This window comes from Acipenser ruthenus, chromosome 41 (genome assembly GCF_902713425.1).
Source record: "Acipenser ruthenus chromosome 41, fAciRut3.2 maternal haplotype, whole genome shotgun sequence".
In the NCBI taxonomy this organism is placed as follows: Eukaryota; Metazoa; Chordata; class Actinopteri; order Acipenseriformes; family Acipenseridae; genus Acipenser; species Acipenser ruthenus.
In genome coordinates this window covers 3,003,241-3,021,344 of record NC_081229.1, presented here as the reverse complement: position 1 = coordinate 3,021,344, position 18,104 = coordinate 3,003,241, and the positions used below count along the sequence as shown (strand labels likewise).

Here is an 18,104-nt window from a genome sequence, read left to right as displayed (position 1 = left end):
TTTGGGCTGTGATATTGTTCTTTGATATTTTCTCATTCACATTATATTCAGTTTTTTTTTCTGCCTTGGAAAGCATTTTCAAAATGCCGTCATTAACCATAACAAAAAAAAGATTAATGACAAAAGAAATAGTTATGGTTTAAGCTTGAAGCCACAAAAATCAGGAAATTCCTCACAAACAAATGACAGTTCAATTAAGTTTTATTTTCTTTAAGGATGTAAAATAACCTACAACAGTAGGATAAATATGAATATCTCTTAAAGTGTTTCTTAAAGTATCCACGCTGTAATATGCTAAATACTATGATTACAATACGCTAGAATTGCACGGCTATAATCTCCTTGGTCTTTTTATATAGTTTTTAATTGATTCATCACAATTGGATTCTGTTTTACAGTACATATAGATTTCAAAGTGAACACATTGATCCAATGACAGAATAGCAAAAATGGAACGCAAACAGTAATATGTCAGGCTTAACAAGCAGTATCTGGCAAGATTGAAAATCTTCCCACAGCAAACAGATTTCTAGCATCCCTGGTGTGAAGGGGCCAAAACACGCTCTCACCACCCATTATCCCCGCCCCTTGAACAGCTTCTTTCCTGCATTAACCAACCAGCTGCTTCCCCTAACTGAGTGACATGCTTTCAGCCAGTAACGTGCTTTGACGCAGAAGAACATTGCTGATGTGAAAATGACAAAGGAAATGCAAGTGCAATGTGGAGTCCAGATGGGAAGTATTTTGCAGCTGTTTTGTGCTATATATAAAAAGGCGTTCTGTCTATTAAATTCTGTTCAACACAACCGATTCCACTGTGAATTCTCCATGCATGGAATTATGAAGGTGTACTTAGTGCTGCAGTCATTGTCATAAAACCAGATCAGCTTTCAGACGATACTTGACATCGTAGAGACAACACTGTGGAAAAATGCATGTATGATTCTAGGGAACAGGGAAAGAGCGAGGAGAAAAGAGGGGTACAAGCAATCTGAAAAAAAGTGAGTTATCAAATTAGATCGTCTGCAGCTCTTCAATCAGGAAGGGCTGCTCTCTTTCCAGTATTTTGTAGAAATAATCTTTTTGTTTGGTGCCCCAGGCTGTGGTAGCGAGGAACAGCTTTCTCATTTTACTCTGAGGCGTGATGGTCGCGGTTATGATTTCCGTGTATAATTCTTGATGTATCATCTTTTCTGTGAGCAGGGCATCCAGAATGGGTGCGACGATAGGGGTCCTTTTGATCAGCGCTTCTCGGTGCCTGTCTACAAAATGAACCCCTGTTGGGAAAGAGAAGGAGGTTTGGTTATAAAACATAGAGAACATCATTTAAATTAGGAATGCAAAGCAATCACATTTCTTTATCGCAAACAGGGCCAACTTGCAACCCTATTAAAACCAACCCCCACATAAGAAGCTAAAATCCACCCAGGGTCCCAATAAATATTTGTATAGGCTTTATATGTTCTGGCTTAGTAGCAGTTCAAATTAACCACTGTAGATAACAGTTTGAATGTGCTGTAGAGTTTTACAGTTGGTCCTTTCCCGAGTCGTTTTTAATATGAAATCATTTTATCTTAAGATTCTGTTATCTAAAAGCTGAAACGTCTATTTGTCTTTCCAGTCAGTGAGAGTCGGCAGCTATTGCTTGATACTCACCATTCACCGTTAAGTCAAGCCTTGCACCGGTGGTCGTAGCGGTTCTCTCAACAGCTCCGGACATTTCGCCTGTGTGCGCAGAACACAGGAACAGTAAGTAGGTGCAAAACCGGAACCATCAAAGCAGATTCTTATTTCTTACAAAACACAAGACTTTCTTTTCTTTGACTCAGATGAAGCCCATTTATACACGCCCAAATATGCATGTTAAATATAAACCCACGACAAAAAATACCACATTACTATTGCTGCAATGTATTTTTTTTTTATTACCCGCTTTTGGTTCAAATGCATGCTGTTTGTTCACCGAGGCCACCCTAAAAAAAAAAGCGTTTTCCGTTACCCCTATTTCCTCCGCTGAAACATTAGTAAAAGTTTGCTGGCAAATGTGTTGCTTTGCAATCATAAAACAGTAAATGCTGATAGGTTATTAGTTTTAGAGTGACCTGGTCGCTTTACTTAATTAAACTGTAAAGGTCTGTTAACGGTATGAATTAACAATATAATTGCATTGTTCTTAAACAACAGTGCTGTTCTTGTGATTACTACACTGGTTTCGTGTCGTTTTTTCTACATTGAACTACATCGTTTAACACATTCAGCAATTCTCTGCATTATTTTGACACGGTAACTAACCAATCGTTCAGCACTACTATAGAGCAAGGCAGTGTGGAGTAGTGGTTAGGGCTCTGGACTTTTCCCCAGAGGGTCGTGGGTTCAAGCTCGGGGTGAGAGGAGACACTGCTGCTGTACCATTGAGCAAAGTATTTCACCTAGATTGCTCCAGTAAAAACCCAGCTGCATAAATGGGTAATTGTACGTAAAAAATTAATGTGATTTCAAATTGTAGCAATTATATAAGTCATCTTGGATAAGGGCGTCTGCTAATAAATAATTAATACCAATGCAATATAGTTTCATTATGAATTGTCAAAGCTTATTAAAAGCGTCTTTAAAACAATAGCACCGTCTGCTTGTGAGAGACGAGGCCCGCTTTCAGTAGAAGCCAGCGGCTTGAAAAATCGAGTATTTCTTTAATAGCATAAAAAGACTACAGCTTACCTTAACTCGATAGTCGATGGCTAACTGGTTACAATATCTAATTTGCTTTAAAGTTTATATATATATATATATATATATATATATATATATATATATATATATATATATATATATATATAACTGCAAAATCTTACAGTGCTTGTAAAATTGAAACAAGGAAGTGGCTACTGTACAGAGAAAAACGAAAGTAAAACGTATTTACAACATCAATAAATCTGAAATAACGTTATTTATTATTATCATTATTGTTATTGTTATTATTATTATTATTTGTAAACAACATTTGTATTCTTATGTAAACCGTACTAAAAGTAAACGCTACTTATAACAGCATGTGCCTGCTCGGTGCCTAACGACAACACGTGCCTGACGATGCATTTAAAAACATTATTCTTACCTGCTTGTCCTGAATTCCTTTCTAGAATGTTGGCTATCTGGTTTTCTCCAATGGCACGCAAAACTCTGACAGTCACTTTGACAGAGTTAGCTTCCGAAAAGGTCCTGACGATTATATCTGCCAAGTCTAAACTATCCGCTCCTTCCACTTTCCCCTTTGCAATGTTCACCCCGTCTTCAAAATCCGTGTCGCATAGTTTGTGTCTAAATGCCTTCAGTTCGGACTGGCGTAGGTCATCCAAAGCATTTATGATGTGATCCTTGACAGTTTTTTTGTCCATCTCAGTTCAAATTTCGTGTACAGCATGCAGAGCCACTCTGAGAACGGGAGCTGAGCGCCTCTGCTGTCAGCAATCTAATCATTTTTACAACACTATCTATAGATTTGTACATATTGATATCAATACAAAACAGTAACAGCATAATGATACTGTATCTGACTAAAACAGTTTCCATGCATTGAAAGCGCTCTGGAATTTATAAACGAATGTAAGCACTGAGTTATATCTTGATTAAATAAGTCTGCATACAAACAAAGCAATTGTTTTTACACATCTATACTACCTGGCGATTCCTTGATACGTAACTCCTAAATAAGGCGTCTGCTTTCCCAGGTTTATACACAATTGCTTCTATTTAATAAATAGTGGCACAGACTTGATTTAACTTTAAAACCCAAAGCAGTTTGATTGTGGCATCTTTTCTATCTATTCCTGAGTAAAGCGTGACATAAAACGCTTTCTATGCATTTACGTCTGTATGTATGCACACAGAAGCGCTACAGTTCACGTTTTTTTTATACAGTGATTATATGAAACACAAACAAAGTATAAGTATCATTTTTAATGATTGATAACATGTGTGCGTGAATACATACCTTAAATGTAAACAAACGAATTTCATTTTAACATCAGAATCTACTAGTATCGCTGATCAACCATCAGAAACCCAACTGCCTCTGTAACAGGCGATACCATAATTCAGAACGTCCCTTGTGTTAGTTTATACAGTGACGATTCTTGTAAATTACAATAAGACAACACCGAACACCTATCGCCATAATATCGACATAACTAGCTTTTTTTTTTTTTTTTTTTTTTTAAATGTTACAATGAATATAATATAATTTGTGCCACATAAAAATTATCAGACCCCCCCCCCAAGTCAGTTGAGTTTGAGCTTGTGACTGACTGAAACAATGTAATTCAACCCAGTGGACAAAACTCCAAAGACTTTTTCAAATGTCAATATAAAATGATGAAAAATAGTAACAACTAACTAAATGGTTGTTACATCTACAGCATCACAGACTCAAACTTCCATCTTTTTGGGAAAGTTTTTGAATAATACAATATCATGTAAAATGCGAAAAAAATATGAACTGCTTACATAAATGTCATATTAGATTATTAAAAATATAATGATTAATTAAAAATCTTCAAGTGAACTATTTTAGTTTGCAATATATCCTCAGCAGTCATTAACAATGGTACATATTCATAGCAACAATATAGAAACCATACATATACATAATAACTATTCATACAGCAGCAGCCAAAGGTTTAGCATCACCAGGAATATTAGGATTGAGACATCCTTATATATATATCTTATTTAACATCATGTTATCCAAGAAACTACAAAATGATATCACAAGCCGTAATGGTAGAACAGTATTTCATGTTCGATTTCAAAATGTTACATTTTTCAATTTGTGTCAGTTTTTCGTTAAGTATATGGGAAACTACAAAGCGGTATGTAATTCAATATGTTAACGTAACATGATTCAGCAGGTTTCCATTCGACTTTATGAAGCAAAGTTAGTTAATTCTGTAAGGTTGAGGCAACATTTTTTGCCATAGCTGCTGAATGAAACAAATATCGCGGAACAGTGTTTTCCTCATCTTTCTAAAGACAAGCTTCAAAATACCCTTAACCAAAAGTATGCTAAAATCACATGTATCATCGTCTTTCAGCAAGCAAAAAAAAGAGAAACTAAACAAGCAAAATCTGAACAAGGCTTTCTCTCTTTCAAGGTTTAATAAAACATATATGGACTGGATATTTCTGGTTTTGTGTAAAAATATTGTCCCCTTGTATTGCCTTTGGCTTTGGGCAACATAAGCCCCTGGCAGACACTATATCCCCCTTCAGGGATAATTGTGTTCCACTATACGCCTCAACTCCAGTCCATACATGCATAGGCCTACCATATTACTTCAACATTTGTTTATAGACCCTTTATAGTGGAATAATAGTACAAGACCATCTCTATCAGAAGGTGAGGTGACATGAACACTTATTTTACGTAAAGAATTCACCAGCCATAAGTTTAAAAACTAACGTGGTTCCTGCAGTAAATTAAGTAGGAAAATGCATTTTTGTTATTTAAGCTATTAATCACATGGCTAACATAAATCAATAAATGTACAATTTATGGCTGTTTTGAGTTTTTTTTTAAGCTGCATATCGGTAGTAATTTTCAGTTGTTAGGACTTGTGCTTTGGGCACATTTTAGAGGAAGTGGCATCTATTTGTTTGTCAATGTAACCATGCAATCACAACACTTTTCAAAATGGTTAGAAATTCAACATCAACTCCAACTGCAGTAAAGAAAGTATAACTACATATCCTAGGATGGCCTATTTACTTAAGTATAACGATGACATAAAACATTTACTCTGGCACAGATCTGTGCAGAAGAAACGTAGCCAACCTTAAACCCAGCATACAATGGTTCAGTGAATGTGGTATGAAATCTGTGCAGGAGGGTTATTGTGTCAGTGATGCTGTAAAATGACAGAGTTCCAGCTGGATAGTCCAAGTAGACTCCTAGCTTCTGTGAGCAGGGGGCACTTAAACTAGACATTTCATTATTGTGCCAGGCAAAATATCCATCCTGATTCCACTCCAGACTCCAGGAAAGTAGATTTCTTCCAATGTGAGAAGAATCATTCCATTCCTTCCTGGCGATTCCTTTATACATGACTCCTATTTCGATCTCTTTCCCTGTGCATTCGACTTCCCAATAATAGCGTTTGCCAACAAGACCTTCTGAACTAAGTAGCTGGTTCCAACCGTCAAATCTTTCTGGATGATCAGGATACTCTATGAATTTGGCTCTCCATGTTGCCTTTCTGTTCTCTTCAGACAGCAAGATGTGTTTATTGGTTGTGTTTGGGTCAAATGTGAGCTGATGAAAATCTGATTTAGAAGAGAAATTTTGTTACTGAGTACATTGGGTGAAAATTGATTTGAAAGCCTACTGTTGCTAAATGATCAAACCTCGCCCTAATCAAGTTTTTATACATGGTAAATAAATTGCATTAGAGCCCTTGTTATTTTGGGTTAGACCTCCAATCACTTTGGGGGAAAAAGAGTGCTACTTGACAGTGTACAGATATGGCCAAAAGTTTACCATCACCTAGAATTTTAGGATTGAGACAGTAAAAATATATGAACATAATTTAGATCTTTTATTAACAATATGTAATAAATTAACCTACTAAATTATATTGCAAAAACTCTACTGGAAGTCGTAATAGCAGTACAGTAGTATTTCATGTTAGTTTTCGAAATGTCGGTTTTTCGTTAAGTATCTGGAAAACTACAAAGTGGTATGTAATTCAATATGTTAACATAACAAATATTCAGCAGGTTTCATTCGACTTTAAATTAGTTCATTCGATTGGGGGATGCAAAACTTTTGGCCAGAGATTTATTTGTCTAGTCCCTGTACCACAACACCAGGCTTTTGTCACTCAGCACGTGTGTAATAATACCAGCAAACATTTCCTCAGCCTTACATTTAGCAAAGTCTGCCTTGGTTATAGACTCTGGAGTTTGTTGTTTAGGAACTACAGTTGTGTTTCCTGGAGAGAGAGAGAAAAAAGTACATGCTAGGAGATTCACTCATTTGCCACATAACCTGACATTGTTTTATTAGCTTCAAGATCATTTTAACATTTCTCTCTTCAGCACCTAAAAAGACTAACAGCAATAGAAGCTTCACACAACTCTACTTTGAACCCATCGCAATAAACCACTGAAACCCCAAACTGTAAAGCTTGAAGTATCTCAAGGATATACAGCAAAAAAATGTAAATACAAAAATGAGCCATAAATCCCACATTAAAACAACTGTGGTTTTAAAAAATTCAGTACTATAACATTATTGTTAAAACATTGCTGAATACATGTTGAAGCATTTTAACATAACTTCAGATGAGATTATCTGAGTATGATCCGAGTACATGTACCTAGATGAGCGTGCTTATTGGGTCATCTCAACACACCTAGTAAGTTACTTGTGCCATTTAGTATTACTACAAACTGCCATCCCTGTTGATAACAATCAAAGGGAGTGAATACATAAAAGCACTAGAGTTTTTTTTTTTTTTTTACATTAATACATTTTACACTGGATATCAGCTATCTGAATAGATTTCTCACAGCGTTACCTTGGAGTAGAAATGTAGGTTTAGCCACTGGCTCAGTAGCCTTTTTTTTAGGAATGGCAGGTTTTTTCCCTGTATAGAAAAAGAATAGCATTTTTAAAAAGTATCATTATGGCAATACAAATACTGTAAAACAAAAAAAAAGTACACATTGAAGGCCAAGGTTATTTTGTTAATTGGTCACTGGGTCTGCACAGGACGCTGCATCACCAGGCACAGTCGTTCGCCTGGTCTCCTGTTCCGTTTCGCTTGATAAACCAGACCGCTACAAAGTTGCTGGGGTTCTCACCTCTGCCTGCTGCCACAGCCGCCCAGTCACCAACCTGCGCTCCCGATGGCCCATCCACGTCGCCCTGGTCTCCTGTCGCCGGTTCTCGGTTCCTTTCCGCAAACACCGCAAGAAGGTCTAAAAATTGACAATTTTGTTGTGGGGGAAGTGGTTGGGTTTCCATGGGGGGGGGGGGGGGGGGTAGGTGGCCGTGGAATGGCAGTGTGAGCACAAGGAGGAGGATATGTGGCAAAGTAGGAAGAGGAAAGGTGTAGTCCAGGAGGATACAATGGGACTACATCCCCCAGAATGCCATGGGGTTGGTATTAGCCAGGATGGGAAACACCTTGCTCTAAAGGTTAATGAGGGACACCTGCCTGTGGTTCTAGCAGGCAGTTATATATATATATATATATATATATATATATATATATATATATATATATATATATATATATATATATATATATATATGTATAGCAGGTCAGAAGAGCTTGATGGAGTCTGTGTTAAGACTAAGGCCTGTAGAGAGACCTTACGAAAAGGTATTGTAAGGTAAGTAGATATGTTTGGGTCACCGGTAAACTGCTTAACTGTCTGGTATTAGTTTAGAACTTGTAGAAGTTTAGTTAAGCACTTAGGCTTTTTTTTTTTAATTTGATTTATTTTGTGTATAAATACATTTTCTTTGCAACTCATCTATTGTTGTGAGAAGTGCTTCTTTTACTCTGAAAGACAGTGTTAAAAGTCTGAAGTGTGACAAAGCAACCCCCACTTTGCCACACAACATAAACCTATATACAAGTAAATAGATGCTCCAGTACTAGTTTCTCTACAGGCATTTGCTTCTCCCTGCAAAATACTACATTTCTCAGAACTAGCTTCTAGTTTTCAATATTCATCTGATCTTTATCCACTGAGACTACCACAAGGTTTATGATGTACATTGTGATTTGTGTGTATTGTTACAGCCTGATTTCAAGCCCCTTCAAACCCACACTCCACAGCCTTACCTTGTACAATATCTAATCTGGCTCTTGGCTCTGGAGAAAGAAGTATGGGTCAGAGAAAATAAGAAGAAACAAATTAGTACGGGTTCTGTCATCAGCCACACATTTGAATTTACTGATTTGAATTGATGCATGTAATATTTACATCTATGACATCCCCATCTGTCTCAGAGATGCATCAGGCTAGGCTGCACTCAGATCAGTTCTGCAGTAGTATTGGAACTTGATCTTCGACATCATTTGAGAGTGGATTACCATCAACACCACGTTGACATTTGTTTAAAATAATACGCTCAGAGCATTACCTTGTAGACACGCTGCTATGGTCCTTGGCTCTGGTGCATGTGGTTTATTAACTGTAGTTATTTTCACTGGATAGAAAAAATATATATTTAAATCATTTTTGTTAGTGTTTGAGTAAAATGTATTGCCTTGGAAAAACATGCACTGTCAGACAGGCTTAACTAATACAAATGCTGGTACTGCAGGTGTTGCTACTGGATAGAGAAAAGAGGACAACATTAATTGACGAGAAACCTTGTTTTTAAGCAAGTGAATGGACCAACACAATTAACCCATATCCTTGCTGAATGTACACAGGAGGCGTACAGTTTCAAATATAACTACATTTATTCGATACTTTTATAATTTCCTTGTTTATTTACCTATGTGGGAATAAAAAAAATATATATCAAAAACTATCGGGACTATGTTAAAAAACTAAAATGTTGAGATATGAACAGCAATGATGACATCACCCGCTCTAACAGATTCTCTCCCCCCCATACCTGGTGGCATTTCCGGGTTCTTCATTAGTGCTAGAGAACGTGGTCTTGGGACATTGCTCACTGCACAGAAAAATAGAAAAATCGGTCACTGGGAAACAGAATGTGAAAAAATAAAATTAAAATCAAAGGAAATAACATACCTGATTGTCCAGTCCATGTTGCCCAGATGGGTTCTGAAAAAAAATAAACAAAGGAAACTATTTAATATCAGAGAGTTAGCGATCACATCAGAGCTAAAAGTCGCATATTTAGGCTCAGATGCAAAGAGTTAATTCTTTGTTGCGTGTAAAGCATAAGTAAACTGTAAGAGTAAAATATGTTACATGCCTGTAATTGTATATGCATGTGTAAAACTACGCCTTACTTGACAGTAAGAGCTGACAATTCCAAAAAAGACAGGAAATTGTCAAGGCTGCCAATGCACCCTTACCTGACCCATGTTCTGACAAGGCTTTCCAGCACACACTGATTACCTGCTACAAGGTGGGTTCACGTTAGACAACATGTGTAGTCACCACTGGGCAGGTGAGGTCAGGTGTAAAACCAAAACAACTAAGGTTGTTTTCATGTTGTCATAGGATTACATGTGAATTGGAAAAGCTAATTGGAATAGTTGGAATATCAACACATGCAGAGTGAGACAAGTTTTTTATTGTGTGAAAAAAAATAATATCAAAAACTATTGGGACTATATTAAAAAAAAAAAAAAAAACTAAAATGTTGCCATATGAACAGCAATGATGACATCACCCGCTCTAACAGATCCCCCCCCCCCCCCCCCATACCCCATACCCCATACCCCATACCCCATACCGGATGACATTTCCGGGTTCTTCATTAGTGCTAGAGAACGTGGTCTTGGGACATTGCTCACTGCACAGAAAAATAGAAAAATCGGTCACTGGGAAACAGAATGTGAAAAAATAAAATTAAAATCAAAGGAAATAACATACCTGATTGTCCAGTCCATGTTGCCCAGACGGGTCCTGAAAAAAAAGGAAACAGTATTAGTAAATGACCATTTAATATCAGGGAGTTGGTGATCACATCAGAGCTGAAAGTCACATACTTGGCCTCAGATGCAAAGAGTTCATTCTTTGTTGCGTATAAAGGCACTAGTTTTGCAGGAAACACGGTTGAGTGAAGATCTCAATATGGGATAATGGGGAAATGAAGTAGAAAATCCTGTTTACAGATGTTTTTTTGTGTTTTCCTTTATGAAGATTAAAGACCTATTTTTATTTTTGAAAATGTATACTTTGGGGCCAATTTTCCAAAGTTGGTAAATTACTCAGAGTAAGGGTTAGTAACCTAACGTTGAAAGTTCTGTATGTTCTTTACGTTGCAATTTTCCATTGAAAGTAGTGTCACTTTACTGAGTCAGTGTCTTCTAATTCAAAGTAAAATCTCTTGCCCAATAATGAATGGGCGTGTGTGACAAGGAGAGAATGAATCGGGGCTGTATATCTCCCTCCCGACCTGTGAGGGCGCTGCGCTCAAAGATAGGGGGCGCTCCTGACCGGAAGTGCTGACATCCGGGCACAGCAGGGACCAGAGGTCGGCCATCTTGGTAGGTCCCGAAGCTGCTGTACTGCTGGGCGTGTTCTTCATGGTCTGCGCTGCAGTGTGCTTCGATTGGGCAGATTTTGGTGCAGTGCTGATTGTAGGGAGGGGCCTGGCAGTATTTAGGGGAGCAGTTTTAGGAAGTTAGCTCTCAAGTTTTTGGAGCTGTATCATATTGCCTTTGTTGTTTCGCTACCTGTTTTGTGCCTGACCATTTTGCAGACTGCAAGGACTGAAAGGGACGACCAGTGTAGAGCTACACTCTCTGCATAAAAACTGACTGGCCACACAACCCTGCTCTGCTCTGCACGACCCTGGCACCAGCTGCACGAAGGAATATTGTGTAGATTGAAAGATTACTTTTATTTTTTTAACCATTGCTGGTTTTGTTCAGGAGTTTTCTTTGTGTTTTTATTTGTTGCAAAGTATTTTAACCTGGATCTAACCATCGCTGGCTAGTCCAGTTTTTTTTTTTTTAATCTTTTGGTGGAGTAAAAGCACCCTTGAGGGGTTTCTTTTGATTGTAAAGCGGTTACTGTGACGTCATTTCTATTGCACCCCCCACTACATCCTGACGGCGTGCAAAACACTTACGTTATATTTTTAAGTCGCGTGACAGGACAGCATCACTGGTAAGGCTGTTATTACCAAGGAGACTCAGAGACAGAGACAAGGAAGCTGCAGGTTTAAAACGTGCTAATGCACAAGTTATAAATACATAATAAATACATGACACACTAAACAAAACAAACGGCACAAGGGCCAAAACAAAAGGGTATACAAAACACTCATGAAAGTAAAGAAACATGGACATAAATACAGCACGAAACACAGAGCACAGAGCACCTTCACCAACATTTACCTTAACCATTCTCACTATCACTCGCGATCCTATTTATACACCTGTGGCTGGAGCCTTAATTAATCATTTACTCACTTATTCAATTCACAGCTCCAGCCACATTCCCAGGTGTTTTGACACGGAGAAATTTAACCCCCTCCCTACCAACCCATTATTCCCCACACCAACACATACACACGTGCCTAACGTATATGCAAATGCTATACGTGAACTTAAAATGGAACAGAACATCGTTTCACATTTTTAAAAAAAAATTAAAATGAAAACAAAAATTCCCAGGAAGTGCAGAAGTGTATAGAGCTTGAAGACGACTTCCGAGCTCTCTGGAATTGATGAGGCAAGAAAATACAAAAAAAGAGAGAGGAAAAACCAGAGTGGAAACTGCACTAAATATGTCTTTAGATAACATTAAAAAACACTACAGTGTATTATTCGGTGAAGGAAAAGAAAAAGTTGGGCATTTAAATTGAATTAATTTGAGAAATGTTTTTTTTTTCTTTGTAAGGCACCAAAGCTGGTTAATTGGCAAAAAAGTGTGTATTGTAATTAAGAGAAATGACCAGTAAATGACAAATACCTCTGTGTTGTTTGTGTGTGTTTTAGCTGTGCATGTCTGATGACAAGTGCTTTTTATGAAAATACATTTTCTATTATTGCGATTAGTGTGGTTTGCATGAGTGGCTGAACATCTGGGTCATCCAAAGCTAATATTTGTCATCTGTTCCTCTGCAAAATGTGTGGGGCATTTAGCACATAGCACACACCAGAATTAGCCAGAACTATTAGCACATAGCACACACCAGAATTATTTTGCAACATTTTTTGGCACGTATTGTAGGCTTCTGTTCTCTTCAAATGAAATCGGTTCTTAGTCATACTAAAGGTACGTTGTGTTTTGCTTTGTGTTTTTCTATGTACCTCGTTATATCTTTCCTCAGCTCGGATCAAAAATCCCAGTCTCAGCAGGGGTTTATACAATGCGCGTAACTTTACACCATTAACTTCAAATGGTATAAATTTACACATTGAAATTACGTCAAAAGTCACTTTGTAAGTTTCGTAAAATTTAGCAGGCATTTAGTAAAGTAAATTTACTCAAAAACACGAACGTAAAATATAACTTTACTTACCTTGGAAATTTTGTAAAAATGAGTAAATGTAGTCAAAACAGCCCTTACTCATGAGTAAGGCTACGATTCTGGCACAGATTTTTAGTACATTTCACGGGCAAGTTGCAGAAAAAAAACAAGATTTCAAGGAAAGGTCACGGAAAGGTCACCAAATAATGGAGCTTGAGCTACATCAACATACACAAGAGCTTTTAAATAGTACACCAAAACCAATAATAAAGACTACTGCTTTTGACTGCTGAAAAGTCAAATCACGTAGGTAGGCACTGTGTCCCAGAAGAGGGGCATCATAAAGACCAGAAAAGAAGACTACAAAACAGAGATAAACCTCTCGTTTTATCTACAGTTTGCAGGAAATAAAATAACAAAAAGTTCAACGGCATTTTGAAGTATTTTGTTTAGCAATGTTTAGTTTTAGAGAAAGAGTATTTTATTTCAACAGACATAAAATGTAAGTATTCATATTTTTTGAAGATGCAAGCCTACTTTTTCCTTTAAAAAAGTAAATTAACAAGCGCTGTATGTATGTGAAGATCACAACCGAGAGTTTACAGTAACATACGATCTGTGTTCATTTACATGCTCGTTCTGCTACAAAATACACATCCCATTCGCTGACCTATATAGCTACACGTAAGTGCTGCTTGCATACACAACCAAACAATTTACAGATACTCGCAGATTTGTATTTTCAGTGCATGACATACTGCATTTTCAAATGAAATAAAGGCAGTGCCTAACCAAATGTGTTTTTCACATCCATTTCCAAGAATTCACTAACTTTTGTTCAGATTCGCGATTTTCACGATTTCCATGACCTCTGTAACAAAATCGCAGCCTTACTTATGAATAAACACCTTTACTAAAATTGGAAAATCCGACCCCTAGTCTGGACATTCCATATTGCATGCTGACCTCACTTGCCAGAAGCGTGGCAATGACATCACCCACTATAACAGATTCCCCTCCTCCATACCTGCTGACAGTTCTGGTTTATTCATTGGTGCTGGAGAATGTGACCTTTGGACTTCAACTTTATTCACTGGATAGAAAAATAAAGAATAAGTTCTGGTGTGGAGATTCTCTCATGACCTAATTTGTTCAGAAAAAAAAATTATAAAATGCATAGTTGTTGTCAAAACTTTACATACCCCAACGGAAATGTATAATTTCTAGAAATTTCTCGAAAACAAAGAATTTTAGGAAAAATCTTTTGTAGCAAATGTTTTGTTTTTGTGGATGAGGGGAATTTTTTTTTACAAGAAATAGATGTCTACAATGATTTATTTCAGCATTTTTTTTTTTGCAAAACGCCAATAATGCTAATTCAAAAGTATAGAGAGCCATGGAAGTTACTCCAGCAAATTTGAATAAATGGTAGATTTTATTCCAACTAGCAGGAGTAACCACTGTGACTTATGCAAACCTGTTTTAGATATTTTTCCTGATTCTTTTTTCCAGATGTCCTCAAGATAGCCTTTAAGGGCAGACACAGCTTTTCTTTCAGCCTCAAAATTGAAGGTTGCATTAAAAGGGACCCTAGGTTCTCCACCAATTCCACAAGGAACAGAAATAGGCAGGGGATTCTACATTGGAGGCGAAAAGAGGAGTCAGTGAAATGTAATGGTATCTGAAACAAAATCGGAAAAGCATTGCTGTTGTATTGAGTTATAGTGAAGAATATCAAGGTACCTGATGATTTGGCAGTTTTTTTGTGTTTGTTTGTGTGAGATTCGTAAACTGACATCCTTAAATTCTTACCTTTAGGAACTGAATGTTGTCCTCTGTCTCTGACAGCTGTTCAATCTCATTGTTTTGCCTTTTCAGCTCACTGATTTCTTGCTGTATTTTTTTCCTCAGACCTTCTACCTCAATGAGTGCAGTTTTCTCTTTAGCTTCTATCAGCTCAACAACAGCATACTTTTTCTTTTGAATGGAGTCCATCAGATCATCAAAAACTTTCTTACTTTCAGCAGTTTCTCTCTGTGCAGATCTCTAAATGAAAATGCACAATAGGTTATACACTTTAGGATGTATACAGCCTGGGGAATATGTATTTCTTCATCAAATTCAACCAATTTCCCACACCCTGTTTCAGATTGTGAACGTCCTATTTGTCTAATCGTTGGTTTTGGAGTATGGGAGTATTGGGAGTGTTAGAAACAGACTAAATTAATTCTGAAATAAATCATTGGGTGTTACCCCAGCATCTTAATTATTTGGACAGGGACAAGGCGGTAAAAGGTGGGGCTAATTGAAAATGTACACATTTGGCCACACAAAATTGCATGGGGTCTGTGACAGAGAAAGAATGAGTCTTGGTTATAAAGGGAACAGTGTGCCCCGGACTGGATGGTTTGGCAATTCATTCCAGGGAAAGGTGGAAGTTGGCCATCTAGAAAGGGGTCACAGTACACCAAGTCATCACCCCAGACAGGAGACGATGTGGCAGTCGCGGATTGGAGAAAAAGCGATTGCACTCACTAAGCAAGGGGGCGTGGCTGACGGTACAAAAGGGAATGTGATAAAGGCAACTGTTCCTTTGTTATGGTTACCAACGAACCGCTGAAGGACTGTGAATGAACCGTGAGTGTTTGTACTGTTTGTCTGTCTAGTAATTGTTTGTCATGGTTAGATGGCTAATCTATCCGGGAGCTGTCGCTTGAAGCCAGCACCAAACCCGCACTGCTCGTCACCTCTGTGCACTACTATATTTCACCACTTGCACAAAGAGCACTCACTTTTGACTTGTGACCATGATTGTGTTTGTTATACGTGTTACTCATTTCGGGACTGTGCAATTGTTATTATTTACAATCGCCAAATGACCTGGATATAAATAGAGCAGTTTGGACCCTGAACTTCTTGTTGATGTTGTTTGGTGCAAACCACTTTGCCACGGCCAGAACCAGAAGATGTGCTATTGGACTGAAATGTCTTTTAGACAGCTTCTGTTTTTTGGAACCTAACCCTGTGGCTGAGATAAGAAACTACTAAAGCAATTAAAAAACAAATCAAAAGTACAGAATAAGCTCAAATAAGACGCTTTTCAAGCAGTATAGTGAACTGTTACCCTTAACTTACTATTTACAGAAAAAGACAGAGAGTAGACGAGAACAGTACCAAACGGGTCTCAAACATGGATTAACCAGATGTTCAATAACAGATTTGCCACAGAGCACTTTTAAATTATTAAAAATGCACCCTCATAGAGCACGCCCAATAAAATGACAACATTGTAATAATAAATAGTAACATTCCAATTCAGAGCAACATTGCAGTTTTGGATGACTCCAAAGATTGTTTTTTTTTTTCTGTGAAGTTTATAATATTTGATAATACTTACACTGACTAATTCTATAGTCTGGTTCAGCTCAGCAAGCTCCTTCAGCCTCTCCTGGGTTTGTCTTTGTATTTCTGTCTGTGTCTTCCTTAACTGAGTCTATATAGAAACAGAGATCATTAAATATTTTCTGACATTTTTTTTGTTGTTTAGTTACGATGCATGCAAAAATGAGTGTGTGATCCTGAAACAAAGTTTATGTACTTGGCTGTGCCGATTGCAGATTTTTGCTGGGGGATCCAACAATGATTGTGATTGGATCTGGCGTTCCTGGGGTTTAACACTAGAACTGCCACGGCAGTCATTTTGGCGGTTTGAGGTTTACAAATTTAAATTACTCTGCGTGTCTGAAAGTTATGTGGTTGTCGTTTATAACTTTTCCTAAATACATGTATTAAATACTAGACTACATTTATTATGTGTATTAAAGACAAAAGTGTATAATAGTTTTATTATTTCTAATCATATTCTATAATTGTTAACATCAGTAATAACATGCTTATAGATTGTTTATAGTCACTTATAACGGCTCCCTAAACTAAAGTGTTACTAACCTTGGAATGTCAAGAGAAAACAGAGGAAGGGATTAGATGGCAATATTTAGCAACATCCTAAATAATTAGGTTTGGTACTCAGATAAATAATCAAACTATTTTGAAGCCCCCCCCCCCCCCAAGTTTCTTTTATTTTTTTTTACCAATGTTGCCCCCCTACCATTTTCTCTGTCCTCCCCTTCTCGATGGAGACAACGCTATGCCCCTGGTGGTCTTTCTCTGCACACAATGAGCAAATACATGCTTGATCCGCAGTACAGAACAGTTCCAACAGCCTTTCATGCTTCGAGCACAGCCTTTCTTCAAGATTTCTGATTGGACCAACCAGTGTGTGCCTCCTTAAAGTTGCAACTTCACTGTGAGACTTCACATGCATCTCACAGTAAGAAGCCAGGCACACCAAGCAGGATTTTACAGCTTTTAACTTTCTCCCAGGACAGAAATCACAAACCACATCTCCAGGCTTAGCTGCACTGGCTTCAGAAAGGCTTACATTTCTGCACTCATCTGCAATTTCAGCTAAGACTTTGTTAATATGGAGATCAGGCCTTATGTAAAATTCATATTTACACAGCGGGCATATGGAGCTATTACACTGATCCCAGTGTCTCCCAATGCATTCCATACAGAAATTGTGTCCACATGGTGTTGAGACTGGGTTGGTAAAGATATCCAGACAAATACAACAAGTCAATTGGTCTTCGGAGCAGGAGCTGCTTGACTGGGCCATGATGCTCAAAGTGATCTGAAAAACCAGCACACAAAAACACAATAAACATCAACTGCAGTGCTATTAACATATTTGTTATTCTCATCACAGATCATCAGTTTAGAAAGCCACCCCTCATGTGCATTTTATGTAATATTTCCCTCATGTGAAATGGTAGATAACACAGAGAGTGGGAGTGACAGTTCTAAAAGTTGGGAGACTGTGACAAAGAGCGAATGAATCCTAGTCAACAATCTCCCTCCTGTGAGGGCGCTGTATACAGGAACAGTGTGCCACGGACTGGAT

At 37.6% G+C, this 18,104-nt stretch overlaps 2 protein-coding genes across 3 annotated transcripts; both read right to left on the bottom strand.

Moving 5' to 3' along the window:
* Window positions 1-183: 183 nt before the first annotated feature.
* LOC117968950 (apoptosis-associated speck-like protein containing a CARD) lies at window positions 184-3,453 on the bottom strand. Its single transcript, XM_034916833.2, has 3 exons — window positions 3,116-3,453; window positions 1,657-1,725; window positions 184-1,277 (listed from the first exon to the last, which is right to left on the bottom strand). Exons 1-3 carry the CDS (start codon window positions 3,393-3,395, stop codon window positions 1,015-1,017), a joined length of 612 nt encoding a protein of 203 aa, XP_034772724.2. The 5' UTR covers window positions 3,396-3,453; the 3' UTR covers window positions 184-1,014.
* Window positions 3,454-3,937: 484 nt separating this feature from the next.
* LOC117433803 (tripartite motif-containing protein 16-like) lies at window positions 3,938-17,836 on the bottom strand. 2 transcript variants are annotated; one of them, XM_059010733.1, is made up of 15 exons: window positions 17,250-17,836; window positions 16,539-16,634; window positions 14,954-15,187; window positions 14,619-14,778; window positions 14,169-14,234; window positions 10,591-10,623; window positions 10,451-10,510; window positions 9,778-9,810; window positions 9,638-9,697; window positions 9,155-9,220; window positions 8,853-8,882; window positions 7,861-7,977; window positions 7,575-7,643; window positions 6,921-6,986; window positions 3,938-6,318 (listed from the first exon to the last, which is right to left on the bottom strand). In XM_059010733.1, exons 1-15 carry the CDS (start codon window positions 17,817-17,819, stop codon window positions 5,765-5,767), a joined length of 2,214 nt encoding a protein of 737 aa, XP_058866716.1. In that variant the 5' UTR covers window positions 17,820-17,836; the 3' UTR covers window positions 3,938-5,764. The 2 variants fall into 2 exon arrangements, with proteins under 2 accessions (XP_058866716.1, XP_058866717.1); XM_059010734.1 differs by lacking the exon at window positions 14,169-14,234.
* Between the last annotated feature and the right edge of the window lie 268 nt (window positions 17,837-18,104).

Excerpts from the sequence above, each read along its gene's own strand:
- LOC117968950 (XM_034916833.2), bottom strand. The coding sequence starts at position 3,395 with ATGGACAAAAAAACTGTCAAGGATCACATCATAAATGCTTTGGATGAC. Across the intron at positions 1,726-3,115 it reads AAGGAATTCAGGACAAGCAG|GCGAAATGTCCGGAGCTGTT; the intron begins GTAAGAATAATG and ends CTGCGCACACAG. Across the intron at positions 1,278-1,656 it reads GCTTGACTTAACGGTGAATG|GGGTTCATTTTGTAGACAGG; the intron begins GTGAGTATCAAG and ends CTTTCCCAACAG.
- LOC117433803 (XM_059010733.1), bottom strand. The coding sequence starts at position 17,819 with ATGGCCCAGTCAAGCAGCTCCTGCTCCGAAGACCAATTGACTTGTTGT. Across the intron at positions 10,624-14,168 it reads TAAACCAGAACTGTCAGCAG|GACCCGTCTGGGCAACATGG; the intron begins GTATGGAGGAGG and ends CTTTTTTTTCAG. Across the intron at positions 8,883-9,154 it reads CATAGCAGCGTGTCTACAAG|AGCCAAGAGCCAGATTAGAT; the intron begins GTAATGCTCTGA and ends TTCTTTCTCCAG.